Source organism: Polistes canadensis, unplaced genomic scaffold (genome assembly GCF_001313835.1).
Source record: "Polistes canadensis isolate GaletaPanama2010 unplaced genomic scaffold, ASM131383v1 scaffold_71, whole genome shotgun sequence".
In the NCBI taxonomy this organism is placed as follows: Eukaryota; Metazoa; Arthropoda; class Insecta; order Hymenoptera; family Vespidae; genus Polistes; species Polistes canadensis.
Window position 1 is genome coordinate 3,342 of NW_014569618.1, and position 18,265 is coordinate 21,606.

General features: G+C 31.4%; 1 protein-coding gene across 3 annotated transcripts in view; it reads right to left on the reverse strand.

The window, feature by feature from the left end:
* Window positions 1-202: 202 nt before the first annotated feature.
* The window catches only part of LOC106786306 (suppressor of lurcher protein 1-like), a 124,100-nt gene continuing 106,037 nt past the window's right edge, over window positions 203-18,265 (reverse strand). For 2 of the 3 annotated variants that reach the window (XM_014747533.1, XM_014747532.1), the window contains exons 5-6: window positions 2,137-2,351; window positions 1,081-1,218 (exon numbers count right to left, since the gene is read on the reverse strand). In XM_014747533.1, the coding sequence (XP_014603019.1) occupies window positions 1,112-1,218; window positions 2,137-2,351 (322 nt within the window). In that variant the 3' untranslated portion in view covers window positions 1,081-1,111. Of the gene's footprint in view, window positions 423-1,080; window positions 1,219-2,136; window positions 2,352-18,265 lie in introns of those variants that run through there. The other variant, XM_014747534.1, reaches the window with a different exon arrangement.

An 18,265-nucleotide genomic window follows, 5' to 3' on the forward strand; every position in this document is an offset into this window, starting at 1 on the left:
TGTTTCGTTATTAATTTGTATATTTAAAAGTAGAATTATTTGTAAATTTAATTTTTATATTAAATAGTACAAAATTGTTTTGGAATATTAATATTTTGTTTAGATATGATTTGAATAGTGTAGACATTGATTTGAAAAGTAATGTTCTTGTATTATTTTATATCATTCTACTAATCCTTTGCTTCTTCCTTCTTAGTTCCTGTTTTTTTTTTTTGTTTCTTTCTTTCCTTCCTTCCTTCCTTCTTCCTTTTATCTTCTATACGTTTGATTAAAACTCGTCGGCATGAAGGCAGAAATTACATTTAAATTATACACGCTTAATCACAGCTTCGCTTCCTTCCCTTTCCTTCCTTCCTTCCTTCCTTCATTCCCTTTCCCTTCCCTTCCCATCTCTTCTTCCTACTCATACCAACGCGCGCTATCTACGATATTATTTATTATTTTATGGTGCGACGTGGATAATCAACGGGGTGTGTCAAATTTTATGGATGTGTTGGTTCGACGAGAATGATTGAGAGATTGAAGAATATACAGGTGATAATAAATTTTACGTTGCATTAATCAGCTGACCTCGCAATTGCAATCACTTTTCCTTAATAGGATTTTCTTTTCTTTCCCCTTCCCCTCTCCCACCAATTATAAACGCAAATATTATTGTATACTAATAGAGAAAAAGAAAGGTTGTTGTTGTTTTATGGAAAAATGCAAATGAAAATAAATACGATTAATAAAAATGTTCTTTTCATTTTGCTGAAAAATTTGTTGAATTAAATTCTTTAAAATTTAATAGATTTCTACGAAAATATTATAGAAACTTAATATATTTTTAATAAATTATTAAGGAAGAATAAACAAGAGAGAGAGAAAAAAAAAGGAAAGAACGAAAGACGAATCTATTCGTTTCTAACGCGAAATCTTCGAGAAGAAAATAAAAAAAAAAAAAAATGGGCGAATGCATCAAACGAAAGATTGGAAGGCATATTATGCAAAAAGCACTGCAGTTCCTACGTTAAAAGAGAAGGATTTTATTTCCTTTTTTTTTTTTTACAAATACATCTTGCGATTTCTTTCCTTTTCCCCCACGTACGTACGTACGTACGTATGCGCATATTTACGTAAGTATGTGTGCAGCACATATGATAAGCGCATTGGAAATGATGCTTTTCGGATGATGGATCGAACGAAATGGATTCGTAACGCATTGCATTTGCGCATTACCTGCAACCATCATGCATTTTTTTGTTTTGCTTTATTCTTATTACTTTCCCTATATACCAATGTCAAGGTCTCTTTGTTGGATCAATTTGATTTTATTCGAGATGCGGGAATGATGATATATATATATATATATTGCAATAAAAAATTGACTAACAATTTTCAACTATATGTATTTTCATTTTAAAAACGAATAATCGATATTTTATTACAAGTTACACGATCGTATCAATTTTCACGCGTTCATCGAATTCGGATATTTTTAATACTGCTACATTTTTTGTTTCTTTTTTTTATTTTTTCATTTGTTTTTGTTTCTCGATAACATAACAAACTTCGTAAAAACGTAAAATATTTTTGTATTAAAATACAGATCCTACTGTTTAGAACATACATTGATCCATCGTACGTGTTTTTACTCACGTACGCGTGCTTTGACACAAATCACGACAAATAATGGTCCTGATATGAAAAATAAAAATTAACAAAACGGGAAAGGTAAAAAAGAAAGAAAAAAAAGAAAAGGGTGGGAGGAAAAATAAAATAGATTCGTTGATCCGTAAAAATTAAATTACGTACAAATAAATTCAGGATAAATAGAATAACGAAACGAATGTGTTTGCAACGACATGATGTATGTTAGTTGATTATTATTGAATAAAAAAATAATAATAATTAATAACAAATTATATTATTTGTAGAAAAATCAATACGACGCTCGTTAATTATTATTAAAAAAAACAAAAAATAAAAACAATATATTTCTAATCAACGATAATATCTATCTAAAAAACTTATATATAACTGTAATTATATCAATACATATATATATATAATTCAGAAGAAAGAAAAGTTGTTAAGAAAAGAAGATTCAACTAACGAGGTTAAAAAAAAGAAAAAAAAGAAACGAAGAAAACTTACGTCTGTCGATGAAGCGAAAAGTTCCGGAAAAGCCCGTAGCATTTGAGGAAGATAACTCGGTGTGAAGTTCTAGTATAAGGGTAGATCTCGAGCTATACAAAATTTGAGGGATGTCGCGTAATTCGCCGCACAAAATTCCAGACCAGGGTGTATATTCCGAGACTCCTTCGTTTTCCAAATGAAGGAATACCTTTACGAAGTCACCCCTGGTACAACTGAAACAACCAAAATTTTTGTCTTCCCATATATTTGTTCTCACAAACAATACATATTAATTAAAATGTATCGAACAATTTTATTATATATTACATATACATATATATATATAATAATTAAAATAAAAAATCTGTGTGTTAAATTTAAATAATTAAATTATCGTGTTATTTTTTTTTCCATATGTTTCGTTTTATTTTTCGTTCATTCTAAATATAAACGATTTGATATATTATTAATGTATATATATTATTTACTTACGCGAATATAAAATAAAAGGATTTAATTGTAGATAGTTGAAAAATTTCTCTTTCGAATGAATACGCTTAACTCGTCGTATTCGACAAACGTTCGTTCTCTCCGGTGGTTCGTTTGCGACTATTATATATTTAACCTTTGTTAAAGTAAACCTATTGTTTACTACTCGGAATCGTCAACACTTTGTTATATATATATATATACATGTTTATATGATGCTAAACGTACAACTCGAATAAAAGCCACGACAGTTTACAATATTTATTTCAAGAATATTTTTATTTCAAGAGACACCACAGTTTTCTACAAAAAATTAAAAAAACCAATCTAAAATAAAGAAAAACAAACCAACGAATGAACGAATGAACGAACGAACGAACGAACGAACGAATGAACAAACACACGCGAAGAACATAGATAAGCATTGGACTGTGGAGTCGTGCAATCTTTTTTTCTTCTACCCTACACCCCCCCCCCTTCTTCCCCCTTCACCATCCTAATTTTACCCTAATGGATTGGAATAATTTCTGCGAGTGCGTTTGCGTTAATCCAGAACGTATTAAATGCAGAAAAAAACAAAAAGAAAAATAAAAGAGATAATAAAAAGTAACACGTATTAAATGCGTACTTTATTTTCAACGTTAATCTTTTGTTAAAACATTTATTTCAAGCTTCAAATTGTTCGATCCTACGGCTTATGTTCTTTTTTCAGTATTTAAAAATATAAAAAAAAAAATAAAAAATTGAAATATCTTCTCATGTATTTTAAAAGAGAACGGCAGACGCACACACGCACACACACACACACACACACGTATACGTCATACAGAAAGAGAGATAGAGAGAGAATCGAGTGTTTTTTCATGTTGTATAACTTCCAAATAGGTGGTTAACCTTTGATAAAAAAAAAATCAGAGCAGATTAAGGTTTACGCAATCATTTTTTTTTTTTTATGGTCGATGGAAAATGAAAGAGAGTAAGAAAAGAAAATAAAATAAAATACAATGAAATAATATATGAAATAAAAGAAAATAATGAAAAGAAAAGAAAAGAAATGAAAAATAAAATCTACGACGACGTGTCACGGTTCGCGCAAAATCGCGCGAGAGAGAGAAAGAGAGAGAGAGAGAGAGAGAGCGAGAAAAAAATTATTCATCTGGAAGAAAAAATCTCAGGACGCGTCAACGAGAAAATTCTTACGACCGAAGATCAAAGCCATTACAAATTCGTTGCTTTAAGAAGGGAAAACACACAAAAAAAAAAAAAGAACTGAAAGAAACAGAGAAAAAAAAAAGGGGTAGAAAATAGAGAAAAAAAAAGAAACAGAAAGATATGGTAGGAGAAGAAACGGAGAAAGATATTAAAGAAAAAAAGAAAGCCTCGGGCGTTTCCAGATCGAGATGATTTCTTTCCTTCTCTCTTTCTTTCTTCTGGAAAAAGAAAAATAGAAACAGGCCAAGAGAGAAAGAGAGAGAGAAATAAAAAGCTCTTCATTTTATCCAAGAAAAAAARAAAAAAAAAAAAAAAGAAAGGTGGGAGGGGGAAACATTTAAATCGATCCTGTCCCGTTCATCATCATAATCATAATAATTATTATCACGTATAATCAACGCGTATCTTTTTAATTAGATTACCAACAATCGTAATCAAAATAAATTAGGCTACTTTACATGGGGGGACGGGGAGGGGACACACACAAAAAAAATAAGAAAATGTATATAATTTAGCCTAATTTTTCGGATTAATTAGCAGGATGACAAGAGGGAAATTTTATCACTGGTTTAAAAACATACATATACCTAGTGTAACACGCATTAGGTATTTTATTTCATTCGTTACACGAATTATAATATTCCGTTATTAATTTCAATCAAAATGACTACGTAGCACTGTGAAAGAAATTAAATATTTTTATAAGAAAAAAGAAAAAAAAAAGAAAAAACTACCCGTTTTTGTTATCAAGAATTTATTTAAGTTTACGTGTTAGGGAAGAATGAAATTTTTCAAAGAAGTCACACTGTAGATACAACCCCTTTTCTCTCTATCTCTATCTCTCTCTCACTCTAACCTCTCGACAAATGACTTTTCTAACGAGCGTACAGGGAATACTTCTTCGAGATGTTTGCATTCTTACGATAGTTTAGGGAATAGGCATACTAGAACGACGAGTGCAACGTAATCCAGCGATAAAAATAAAATTTCATTCTGGAGATAAATAATAAAAGGGTGGGAGGAAGAAAAAAAAAAAAGGAAAAAAGAAAAAGTAGAAGAAGAAGAAGAAGAAGAAGAAGAAGTAACGAAGTTAGATAAAATCGAAATTTCGAAATGTTCATTAGTTTGAGTCCTCTCCTGCGAGACCTGGGTTTATAGTTTCTCGTAAAAATGGATCGTCAAATTTCTAAGAGAATCTTTCGAATCCTAATCGCCTCGTTTCAACTCATTTAATACTTAATCGAGTACGATTACACTACGCGTTGAAAGGTAATAACAGAAGTAACAGTTGTAACAGTAGTAGTAGTAGTAGTAGTAGCAGCAGCAGCAGGTGTTCGCAAGTTCCATCGTAGACGGATTAGACTTAAACCGAATTCGAAATGAAATTGAAGAAGGATTACGTTTAAACATACTAGAATAATATGTACACGTTGTTATTTTAAACAAAAATAATATTTATCATTTAATAAAACCGATAATAGAATATTCATCATTATTCAACAATTGTAATAACGTATTTAACACTCCCACACGTGCTTACATTTTTACACGAACATTTAACTAATATAAAATATTTACATTTTTGGAAAGTCTGTGTGTGATTCGTTCAATTAATCGTTGAAAAAAAAAAAAAGGTTAAAAACGATCTATTGTAATAATCCTCGCATTCTAATCTCTATATATATAAAAAAAAAAAGAAAATTATACACCCTTACGTATTGAGGGGAGACTCTAATTAACACGATCTCATTTAATACAATCCATTTGTCAAATAAATGAAATAAATTAAGGATAGAGTAATAAAAAAAAAAAAGAAACGCGAAGACAAAAAAAGGTAAAAGGAAAGAGACATCAAGCATTATGACACACTGTTTTATGAAAAAAGAAAATAAGAAAAAAGAAAGAAAAAAGGAAGAAAGTGAGATAAAAAGTGACAGAGAAAGAGAAAAAGAATTATGAAAAGATATATATATATATAGTTAAATATATAAAGTTATATATATATATAACCTAGGATTATTCATTTACATTTTTGGAAAGTCTGTGTGTGATTCGTTGAATTGATCGTTGGAAAAAGAAAAAAAAAGGTTAAAAACGATCTACTGCAATAATTCTCGCATTCTAATCTCTATATATATATAAAAAAAAAAAAGAAAATTATTCACCCTTACACATATTGAGGGAAGACTCTAATTGTCACGATCTCATTTAATACAATCCATTTGTCAAATAAATGAAATAAATTAATGATAGAGTAATAAAAAAAAAAAGAAACGAAGACAAAAAAGGTAAAAGGAAAGAGACATCAAGCATTATGACACACTGTTTTATGGAAAAAGAAAAAAACAAAAACAAAGAAAGAAAAAAGGAAGAAAGTAAGATAAAAAGTGACAGAGAAAGAGAAAAAGAATTATGAAAAGATATATATATATATATATAACCTAGGATTATTCAAAAGGTAGAGTAGACGATCCGTCATCGTTAGTAGAGATTTCTGGGGACATAAACTTATGCGAATACGAATACGAATACGAATGCGATATACGCTCGGTGCTAATCTCGTTCTTTAATTCCCTAGGTGAGTTTCGTGTAGGAAGAAACCAACAGAGGGGGAAGGGGGCGGGTGGGAGAGGGATAGAAAGGAGGACCTTTATGGTGAAGAGCCAACTCAACGTTTAACATTGTTAAGCTGAAACATTGAAGTAAGAGAGAGAGAGAGAGAGATAGATATAGATATAGTATCATAGTCCTTGAGTTCTACAAAGTAATAAGATAGGGATGGACATACCAAATTAGAAAGACAGAGAAGGACAATATCACATAGCCAGAATACTCTCAGGCTATCACCACTGGCTGGAATTTGGAGAAGATATTGGCTTTAACGTAGATACTCAAGGAGAAAGGACACAGGGTGTGAAATTATATATCCTTGAACGTAACAGTATTTCCTGTTATTTTATTCCTTAGTACTAGGACCTTCATTATTATATTCAATTAAAATATAATATGTGTTTATATTTTAATTAGAAAAAAAAGAGAAGAAAAATACGTAGAAAAAAGTTATTGTTCTATTTTATTATTAATTATATGATATCAACAACATATTCGTATAAATATAATATGAATATAACATATAAATAGGTGTGTGTATATATATATGTATGCTTTGTGATAATCATAATAGTAGCTCAATTAAATTTATTTACGAATACAAATAATTTCAAACGCGAAATAAATTCGTTTTTTCTAATTTTTTTTCAGAAGGAATTTATAATCCGACTGTGATAATTATTGTTATACGGTATAAGCCGTACGTTCCTTTTTTCTTTTTGTTTTTAATTAATATAAACATAAAAAACAATTTCTCTCTCTCTCTCTACCAGATATCTATTTCATATTATTAATAATTATTTCAATAAAACAATCGTGTGTGTGTGTGTGTATTTAAATATACAATATATTCAATCAAATATCATAAACTTCTAATAATTTTTAACGCGTTAACGTTAACATTTTTATTTTATTAAAAATATCACGTAATTGAGAAACGTATTAAAAATATGTATACTAATTTGTATTCTCACTCGAATCGTTTCACAAAATAAAATAAAGAAAAAAAAAGAAAAGAAATGACAAAAAAGACAAATGAAAAAGAGATTGGTAAGAGAATGAAAGAGAAAGAGAGAGAAATAAAAAAAAAATAATAATAAGAAAAAGAAGAGGATAAGAAAAAGGATTTAAGGTGAGATTTTTCCTTGAAAAAAAAAAAGCTCGAATGATAAAAAGCTTTTTACAGGGAATATCACAATACGTTCCAATTTCGGGGTCGCAAACGTCGAGTCAGATGACTCGCGTGTGTCAAACGAGAGTCACCCTCCCCCACCCCCACTCGCTCACCCTCCTTACACCCTTTTTGACACGACCCCTTATATACCGAGTTGAATTTTCCAGAATGAAAAAAAGAAAAAAAATAAAAAGCACGCGCACGCGCATCTATCCACGCGTACGTACACACACACACACACACACATAAAACACACACTTGACAGAGGACGTATATAAAATACAAGGACAATTCTCAACGTTTTTTAGGGTACTTTTTTCTCATCCCTTCAACGTCGCCGTGTCTTAAACTCATTTTCCAAAGGGAACCGAGTCGTCTAAGGAAAAGAAGGGAGGAAGGGGGAAAGCTCTCCTATTCCTAAGCGATTTATTATGTCGGTCATAGCAGGGGGTGGTAGTGGTGGTCTTACAGAGAAAGGGGGAGGGGGGAATAAAGGAGGAACGGGATGGAAGAAACAAACTACGTGAACTGATATGTAATCGTTTCTGTTCCCTTTTTAGTTTTCTCTAACCACCCACCGAGCAAGAACTAGATTGAGAATAGAAAGAAACAAAAGAAAGGGATAATCTAAGAAAGAAAGAAAGAGAGAGAAAGAATAAGAGAGAGAGAGAGAGAAAGAAGATCATGGAAAAAGATCATAGACCGATGATGGATCTCGATGTTGCGTGGGAAATAAATAAATCGAACGAACGAATCTATGAAGAAAAGAAAGAGAAATAAATAGAGAAAATGACAGAGAAAGAGAGAAAGAGAGAAAGAGAGAAAGAGAGAAAGAGAGAGAATGGTTACTACAATGGACGGAGCATGAATTTCATGACAGAATGTCCCGCATGAAAAATGTATCGTTCTTTCTCTCTTCTTTTCCTATCATCATACATCAAAAAGTCTCAACTTAGAAAGAGAAAGAGAAAGAGAGAGAATGACGAATCATTAATCATTAAGGAAGAAACGATCGGTTAGCCTCGTGAACTCCTAGTATGTTCCATGTGTAATATTTATAAGCAAGAGAGTTAAGGAAGGGTGGAAAAGAGAAAAAAGAGAGAGAGAGAGAGAGAGAGGTATGATGGGTCGGATAGAAAAAACTTACTAATAAAAAGAAAAAAGAATAAAAACAGGGGGTAAAGAGAGAAAGAGAGAGAGAGAGAGAGAGAGAGAGAGAGAGAAAATTATGCTTCGAGTGTTGTTGTATAGTCATGTTATTATCTTTTCCCATTACTTTTGTTTTTCATCTCGTTACTATTTCTTATCTTTTAATATTTCGATGAAATTCCATTTTATATGATATACATTTAATAAAACAAGAAGAAAAAAAAAATATATCTGGGGTTAGGGAGTGGGTGGGGGTTTTTTGGTTATGGTTTATGGGTATGGTTTTTTGGTTTTATGGTTTATGTATATATATATACACATAGTTATGATAAATGACGTTTATATGGACAAGTTAAGAATATGAGAATAGGTTAAAGGGAATAACTCGGAATAATGTGAAAAGAAAGTTTCGTTAGCGGAAATATGAAAGAACCGATTTTCTAAAGCAAAGAACGAAGAACCATCGTCGACTATTATAGGTGATGAATGACTCTCTCTCTCTCTCTCTCTCTCTCTCTCTCTCTCTCTCTTTCTCTCTCACTACCCGTTGCTCGAGTATGAAAACAAACGCGTATTCCCAAGTCGGGTCTATCAATTTTCAAACTATCCACCAGCTGTTTTTTTGCCCTTCTTCTTCTGCTGCAACCTACCTACCCCCAGTATTCTCTTTATTATTATTATTTTTATTATTATTTTCTTTATCTTTTCTTTACCGAATTTTACAAAGTTTTATTTGTTGCCAATAGTTTGACCACTTTTATTCACAGAACAGACACATAAAAAAACATCAATTATCTTACTCGTTGTTGTTATCTTTCGTTTTTGAAGTGTTTTTTTTTTCTTTTTCCTTCTTTTCGACACACACACAATCACACAGCCGTAGATAATAATAATATATATATTATTTAATAGAAATACTATAATTGGCATCGTTTCTAAAGTAAGAAAAAGGGAATATAAAGGAAAATAAACAATCACGATTCGCGATAATCCCGGAAACAGAAGTGGACTGATTAGCGTGGAAAAACTTTCCACTAATGTAAGGAGAAGAACACCCTCCAACCACCCACCCACCCTCTTTTCCATCGAGTTCGTTGGCACCGAGAAATAGGGAATGAAACTAAAGCGTAAAAGTTCACGGAGGAGGATATCATCCCCCTTTGTCCTTCTACGATTGGCTACCAGCCAGAAGAAGAATAGTGGTCCACCTTTACTCACACACACACCCCCCCTTCACCCCCATTTTACTCTTCTTCTCATCCGGTTATGCGAATGTGAAGAATGTTTTTTTCACTTTTTTTGTTTTTCGAATATTATAAGATAAATCAGAACAACTGTCTTTAAATGGGGTTTTTTTTTTGTATTTTTTTTTATTACATACCTTTCCCTTACCCTTACCCCACCTTTCCCTTCTTTATTTTGAAACACAATTTCGCATGGAAAATAAAATGATTCGATTAACTGTGAACGAACAAATATTTTTTATTGGATTATCTTTTAAAAGTCATTCGAAAATATCCATTTTTTTTTTTTTCAAAACTTGTAATGAAAATAATGTTTTTTTTATTCTTTGGCACAGAAGTTAAAGTATTACGATAGAATAAAATGAAATATAACGTTATAAACAATGATCTAAAAAGTTCGATGCAGAATTTATAATTCGTTATTAAATGTAACGCGTTTTTTTTTTCTTTTTTTAAACGATTATAAAATTAATCAACGCTTTATGAAAATATTAATTATAGAACAAAGAACATTTACTAGAGACTAAGAAGAAAAACTAGGAAGAAAGATAAAAAAGAAAATATACGGGGTAGTTAAAAAGACGTAACATCGATCGAAGAGTTAAAAGTTAAAATTTAACGAAGAAATAAAACAAAAAAGAAAAAAAAAGGGAAAAGAGAATGAAAATTAGAAAGAGAGAGAGAGAGAGAGAGAAAGAGAGAAAGCTAATAGTCTAACATCAAGGAGGATCTCATAAAAGACGTTCTTGAATGTACTACTAGTTTAACACCGTTATACTCAACGTGTTCCATTAAATTGCATCTCTCTCTCTCTCTCTCTCTCTCACTCACACTCTCTTGAATAGTTTCTCTTACATTCTTCGTTACTTTCTCTCTCTCTCTCTCTCTTTCTTACTTTAACTGATCGTTCCGTAAACTGTCACAAAGAAGTAACAAATCAAAAGAGAAAGAAAGAAGGAGTGAGAGAGTGAGAGAGAGAGAGAGAGTATATCACCTTTCTCTCTTACTCTAAACTAAAATAGTCATCAACGAATGTTGAATGTAAGAGAAATAGTGTCTCTTTCTAATTCAATCTTATTATTGTTAGTAACAGAGGTTCGTTTCCTCAAGGCCAAGTATCTTAGATTTTCTATAAGAGAAAGAGAGAGAGAGAGAGAGAGAGAGAGACTTATGAGATTGGTTCTCGTTATACGTGCCTGGACAAAAGCTAACTTCATCAACGTAACCTTGACGTCTGATATTCGAACACGATAACAGAGAATCGTTCCATTTCCTCTCATCGTTCAGGATTCTTCCTTTATAATAATGAGAACAATCAATATCTAGATCGTGTTCTAGTTTTCTTACATAACAACTCGATTATTATCTATTACATTATTTCTTTTTTTTCACGTTATTCAATCTTTAACCACACTTTCTCTATAATTAGAATAATTATTTTTGTAATATGACGAAAAGAAACATTGACATCGATGTTTTAAAAACACGATATATAGGGAAGGGTTCTTTCTGTTAAAAGAAGGACGAGTATGTAGTTTTTCTTTTTTTTTTTTTCCTCTCGATAAGTCAAAGTATATTTAAAATAAGGAAAAAATAAACTTAAAAAAAAGGAAAAGAAAGAAAGAAAGAAATATTCAAGAAAGCTTGCAACACGTATTTTAAATACTTTAAGAGTCGACTCTTACCAAAACCCTTTGAGTTTGTGTAAAGAAAAATAACAAGTAAGAGTTGTCGTTTTGACAGAAGTATATAAGTTAAAAGAAAAAAAAAGAAATTAAAGGAAAAGAAGAGAGAGAGAGAGAGAATGAGGAAAGGTTTGTACATCACTCGCAAACACACACCCACGTTTTATTTCTCTGTGTCCCTTCCTCCTTTTCTTTTTATTTTTCTTTTTTATTTTTCTTCTTCTTCTTCTTCTTCTTCTTTACTCGGTTCTTCTTTGGCGTTCGTCCCTAAGCGACCTAAATTCATGCACGCCAGGTAACATGCGATATGTGGAAGTAATCTTGGTAATTTATCTTCTTCGATAAAACTTCCCTTAGCAAAAGGGGAATAAAAATTTAAAAGAACTAGACTGCTAATGGCGTGACTAATGATATACGATGCGGTAAAAATCTTATATAGATGATAGTTCCTTCTACTGATAACAAAATAACTACTTTACGAATTTTATATTAAAACCAATTCAAGTATCCTCTATTAGAATGTAATTTCAACACGATTACTTGTTTATATTATCTTAATACTTAAGTAAGATAATTTCAACGAATTAATGAAAAACCAGGGGGTTGGGGGGGGGGGCCAGAGGTTGTTATGGAAAATGATTATTTTATTATGGAAATTTTTTCATAACGCTTTCATTATCTCGTGCTCGCTTAATTATTGAAAAAAAAACAAGAAAAACAAATGTTTTAACGAAGAAAATTTCTAATAATAATTGTGTAATCATTTCAATTAATTAATATTAATCCGTATTTGATTGTTTGTTTCATTTATCGAATGGGATCAGTGTTACACCATTTGCTTTCGAATTTAAAATTACTCGAGAGTCTTACTTTTCTTTTCTTTTCTTTCTTTCTTTCTTTTTTTTTTTTTCCACCGATAAAGTTATTCGACATTCATCTCGTTACACGTCGTTACCCATCGTCGTCCCTTTAACCAGCCCACCCCCGTCATGATTTTCCCCTTCGAAATATTTGCCGCCTGGTTTCGTAAAACGATGAATACGAAACGGATTCCACAAGCTGTAAGCAGAAACGATCGATGACTCTCGTTAAATGTTTAACGACCATCGACAAATTGATCCTGCATTATTTATCCTTTATCTCTCATTGTTCTTGTTCCTTTCACCATTATTAATTCAACTACCATAAAATATATTACAACTTATCCAATACTAAACGAATTGAAATCTTTTTCAATACGTTTTTAAACATTTATTTCTTTATACTCGTTTTGTATAATAATAATAATAATAACAATCAATAGTATTAATGGAAAATTCATTGAAAAATAATAATATTCAATTTCCAACAAAAATTCTATATAAATATCACGTATACGTATACGAATATACGAACATAACGAGCGTTGATTTAAATTTCATTAATAATGATTCAAGTAATTATTGTATTATATATTTATATATATATATAAATTAATTTACCGTTGTATTAAAGTAAATGAAAAAAAAGGAAAAATTTCAAGCTGATCGGATTAATTGTTGCAACGTAAAAGTATTTAACATTTTTTTTTTTTGGGTCATATCTTTCATTTTTCCTCAGACGATTGTTTTTACGTCAAATAACAATATATATATATAAAAGTATATAGAAATATATGATAAAACGTTGGTAATAGTAGACACGCTTTAATAAAGAAAAAGGAAAAATATTCGAGCGGATTAGTCGATATGATCTTCGTTGGTGTTCGTGACGTTCATGGTGGATTCTCGATTGAAAGAGGAGGACTTTCGACACCGTTACTACTTGTCGCATGGTCTGACCCAATAATAAAAGTTATCCACTACTCGTAAAATTCTACGAATCCCGCGTACTGCTGTACCAACACATTTTTCTTTTTTTTTTTTCTATAACAAACAAAATTCTACACACTAATTTATTAATATTACATACTTAGCATTGTAAAATTCCAAAGCTTTGATTTGCTTTTTCTTTTTTTATTATAGAATTCTTTATAATTATAAATTAAATTAAATTAAAACAAAATATAGAAACAAGAACAAGAATAATAATTAATTACAATTTCCAACTTTTGAAAATCATTTTCATATTTAATATAAACAATATTAACGATATCATATTATTTTTGTAATTTACCTGTTACGTTATACGTACACTAATTCATTTTTGTGATTGTTAAATCATTTGCAATGCGAAATATTATGACGATAATATTTTTCACGAGATTTGATTCGAAGATAAAAATCGTTTAGAAATAATTTAAAAGATAAGAATATAATATTAATAATTTACTCTCTGGTTATATGAATAGTTTTGTTTTCTAGAAAAATAAAATCGTTCGAATTAAAGAGAGCAGCAACCAATAATCATTTGTAACGTATTATAAGGTAAAGCTTGACGACAAAGTTGTACATTGTTATATAACGGGTCAACGATGGTGGTGTCCATCGGTCAAAATTCTCAATGGCTTAACAAAGAGAGAGAGAGATAGAGATAGAAAGCCTACCGGTTTCACCGTGTTCGCAATTGTATTCGGTGCGTTGCAACAATAGAGATTTAGGAATGCCTGGTCTGTTAAACAATAGAGCTTTATGTGAGCCTAAATCCACCACAATGGACGACGCAATGGTCTACCTCGGTCTACCTGCAAATACAAATCGATATTTGAAGGTATCGTTAGAGAAGTTACCCCGTTTCGTTACGAACAAGAACATAAACTTCTAACACCCTCATCTTACTCGATAAACCCTCCCCCTCCCACCTCTTTTGAAACCTTTTCAAAATTCTCGTATAAACGTATTCAATCAAAAGGTACAGAGTATCAATCTATACAAATCGAACAACAAAATAATAAAAGAAAAATACGTTCGCGATGGAAAAGTTAATACCCGTACGATTTAAATTTGATCAAAAACAAAAGTGATCATTGTATTTATTAAACAATAGTGTAATATGAATTATTGATAACTGTCGTTGATCATGAAAGCTAGTAACGATGATATTAATCTCTACAAATTGGATGGACAAAGATACATGTTCTCAACGTATCTACTACCTACTAATACTACTAATACTACTACTACCACTATTATCCTGCGAACGTAATTACGTTTATGAGATTTATTCGAGTGATATAAAGCAAATGTGTGGAAGAAATCGAAATGTCTATTCTCGGTGCTTTCTGATTAAAATCTGTGCGATTACGTTCGAAAGAGTCATATCCCATCCCTACCCACCCCCAACCCCACCCCCACACCCCCATCCCTTTTCTTTTCTTTCTTTCTATCCATCTTTTACTTGATCTTTTTTCTTCCTTCCTTTCTTTTCTTTTCTTTTCTTTTTCTTTTTCTCACCGGTTGAAATAAGAACGTCTGAATGAGTCAGTCGGCTGAGCTTTGTGATCACTTCGGATATTACTTTCATCGATCGGATACGTCATCGCAGTCATCCGTACCAAACTATCTTAATATACCCTACGCGAAATTTCTTTTAACTTAAATGTTAGAAGAGAAAGTGAGCCTAGCTTCTAAGGAGTCAACATAATAGATCTAAGAACGACTACACGATAGAATAGAATCTTCGATCTTATGTTAGAGAGAATACGTTAGAGACGTTTCTATGTCTGGGCAAGTACTTCCTTTAGAAAATCCCTGATAAATCTTTCGGTGCACAGTTTTATCCCTCACACTCTCTTTCTTTCTCTCTCTCTCTAGTTTTCCACACGGTCAAACTCGGAATTTCTTTTTTCCTTTTCTTTTTTGGAAAAATCTCAACCGAATAATATATCTATCGATCTTAAATGAATATCATTTTTTTCACGAATTAAATCAATGAAATAAGACAAATTGTGAAATTAAACATAAAAAAAAAAACACACACACATTGTAAAAAAGTAAGGAAATATTTTCACGTTTAATTAAATAAGATAATAAATAAATACTTGATGATATAGGTTCATAGGGAACTTGGACATGAAAAGAAGTAGAACTTAATTTAATTAATTTAATTAAGTATTAAGTTCTACTTCTTTTCATGTCCAAGTTCCCTATGAACCTATATCATCAAAAATTATAATTTTGGACGAGATAAAATACTGAATAAATAAATAAATACGTTTTGTTAAATGAACTTAACGTGTTCGTTGTGAGATATATAATTGTTAAAATTTAACCATAGATATATATATATATGGGATTGGAGATTAAAATAGGGGAAAGATTCTCCAAACGCATTAATCGTACATTCGAAAATGTCGTGACTCGACGCCATAACTTAGAACACACCACTCTGGCATTCCCCCTGTGATCTCTACCCCTCTCAACCCGTTCTCAGCCCGTTCTCTTTGGAAAATTTGCAACTACCATGCGGGAATATTACCCACGAGACAGTATCCATCCATCGTCGTCCTATCGGCTTTATGTATCTCCTGTATGGATCTATGCGAGGAATCGGTTACCACAACACGAAACAACGATAGATTAATGAATTATGCTAACCCGAAATTTGTTCAAAAATTCTTTTTACTTATTCAGTATTTTCTCTCGTCCAAAATTATAATTTTTGATGATATAGGTTAATAGAGAACTTGGACATGAAAAGAAGTAGAACTTAATTTAATTAAGTTGGACGTTTCGTCTCGTTTATTGGGACTTCTTCAGCAACTTAATCTTTAAAGTTCAGCGTCTTTTTTCTTTAATTCGACATACATTTCTCTTTATAATATTCCAACACACAATACATCTAAATTTCGTTAATTTGATCGTTATTATTCAAAAATCTCAAAAAACGTTTATTTTTTTTTTATTTTTTTTTTGAAAAATGATTTACTATCATTCCTTTTTATTTCGTTCTTTTTTCTCTTCGTCTTCTATTTTCTCTTTCAATAATTCAAACTATTTTCTTTACTTAACTCGTCAATTTAATCTATCTATCCAACGGAAAATGGAAATTGATAAGAAAAAAAGTCAAATTACTTTCTTTCTCATCTCGATGATCAAAAGAAAAAAAAAAAAAACTATAAATGAAGACTACAAGGGACTTTAAAGTTTCAACGACCTAGTATCCGTAAACGACGTTTTTCATAGATCAGCAAACGATTTAGAGGTAGTAAAAAGAATCGAAATTTTCTATTTTTCTCTTTCTCTCTCTCTCTCTCTCTCTCTCTCTCTGTCTGTCTATCTATCTGTCTACCTGTCTTTCTTTATCAACGAGATTCTTTTCACTTCAAAGATGTGTTCTAGAAAAAAAAAGGATGGAAAACATCTTTATCCGAGGTACATGATATCGAAAGAAATTTTCAACGTCCTCCTCCTCCTCCTCCTCCTCCTCCTCCTACTTTCGAATGAAATTTTTCGCTGTCGATGGTTATCAATGGAAATGATAGAAACAATACGAAACCAAAGTAAAGAAAGAAATATATATATAAAGGTAAGAGAGAGGAAAAATAGAAGAAACAAAAGAAAATAAAATAATACCAATAAAAAAAAAATATATATATATATATATATAAAGAAAAATGTGGAAAAATGGTAAATGAAAATAGAACAATTTTTCAACCATATAAGGTAAGATTACGCGAAAATATATAAGGTGTATCGTAAGATATATATCGTTGACTATCTCTCTACTCGAGTAAACTGGAACGTGACGCACTTGCACATATTCTATTATATACCCATCCCCCTTCCCCATCCTTTACCCCCCCCCTCTCTCTCTTACTCTCTCTTACTCTCTCTCTCTTACTCTCTGTGTCTCTTGATCTTGGTGGCAGGCAACCTGCCCAAGGATGGTATATGTTTCTCGTGGGTAAGCATAGTACTATACACATTGAGCTTGCATCGAGGCCAAAGGGGAACTATAAAGAGGGTAGTGGTCGCATAGGAAGCTTCTATTCTGGGTAAATGCGTATACAGAAACAAAGAGAGAGAGAGAGAGAGGGAAGGGGGGTGGGGAGAAGGGTAGAAAGATCGATAGTTCGTCTTTATCGAAAGAGGATCGACTTGAATTCGTAAATAAAAATGATGCCTGTCCTGATGAATACATATTTTCCTTTCATGATAAAAGAATAAATGTTTGCAACGAGATAAGGGAAGGAAGAGGAATAGGAAGAGGAAGAAGAAAAATAAAAAAAGAATGAGAAAGAGAATGTAGAAAGAAAAAAAAGAAGGGGTAAAAGGGAGAAAATAATATCTCGATCATTCGTTACTTTTTTCTTTGCTGCTTTTTTTTTTATTTTCTTTTCCCTCCCTTCATATTGTTTTATTTCGTTTTTCTTTTTCTGTCTTTCGTTCGTTCGCTTCTTTTTTTTTTTGTTTTGTTTTCTCTTTCGCTTCCCTTTCCCATTTGAATTTGTAAATAAGGAAAACGATAGGCTCGGGTTAATGATTTTTCACACACACGCCCTTCTTTATATTCCCATCCCGTCCTCTTTCCTCTTCGTCCCTTTTTATATTTTTTTTTTGTTCTCTTTGTCATCCTATTTCCACGCCCTTCATTCATTCCTATCACCCTTTTCTTTTCCCCCATCTCCTAGAGACTTTATATAACCTCTACGGCAAAAAAAAAAA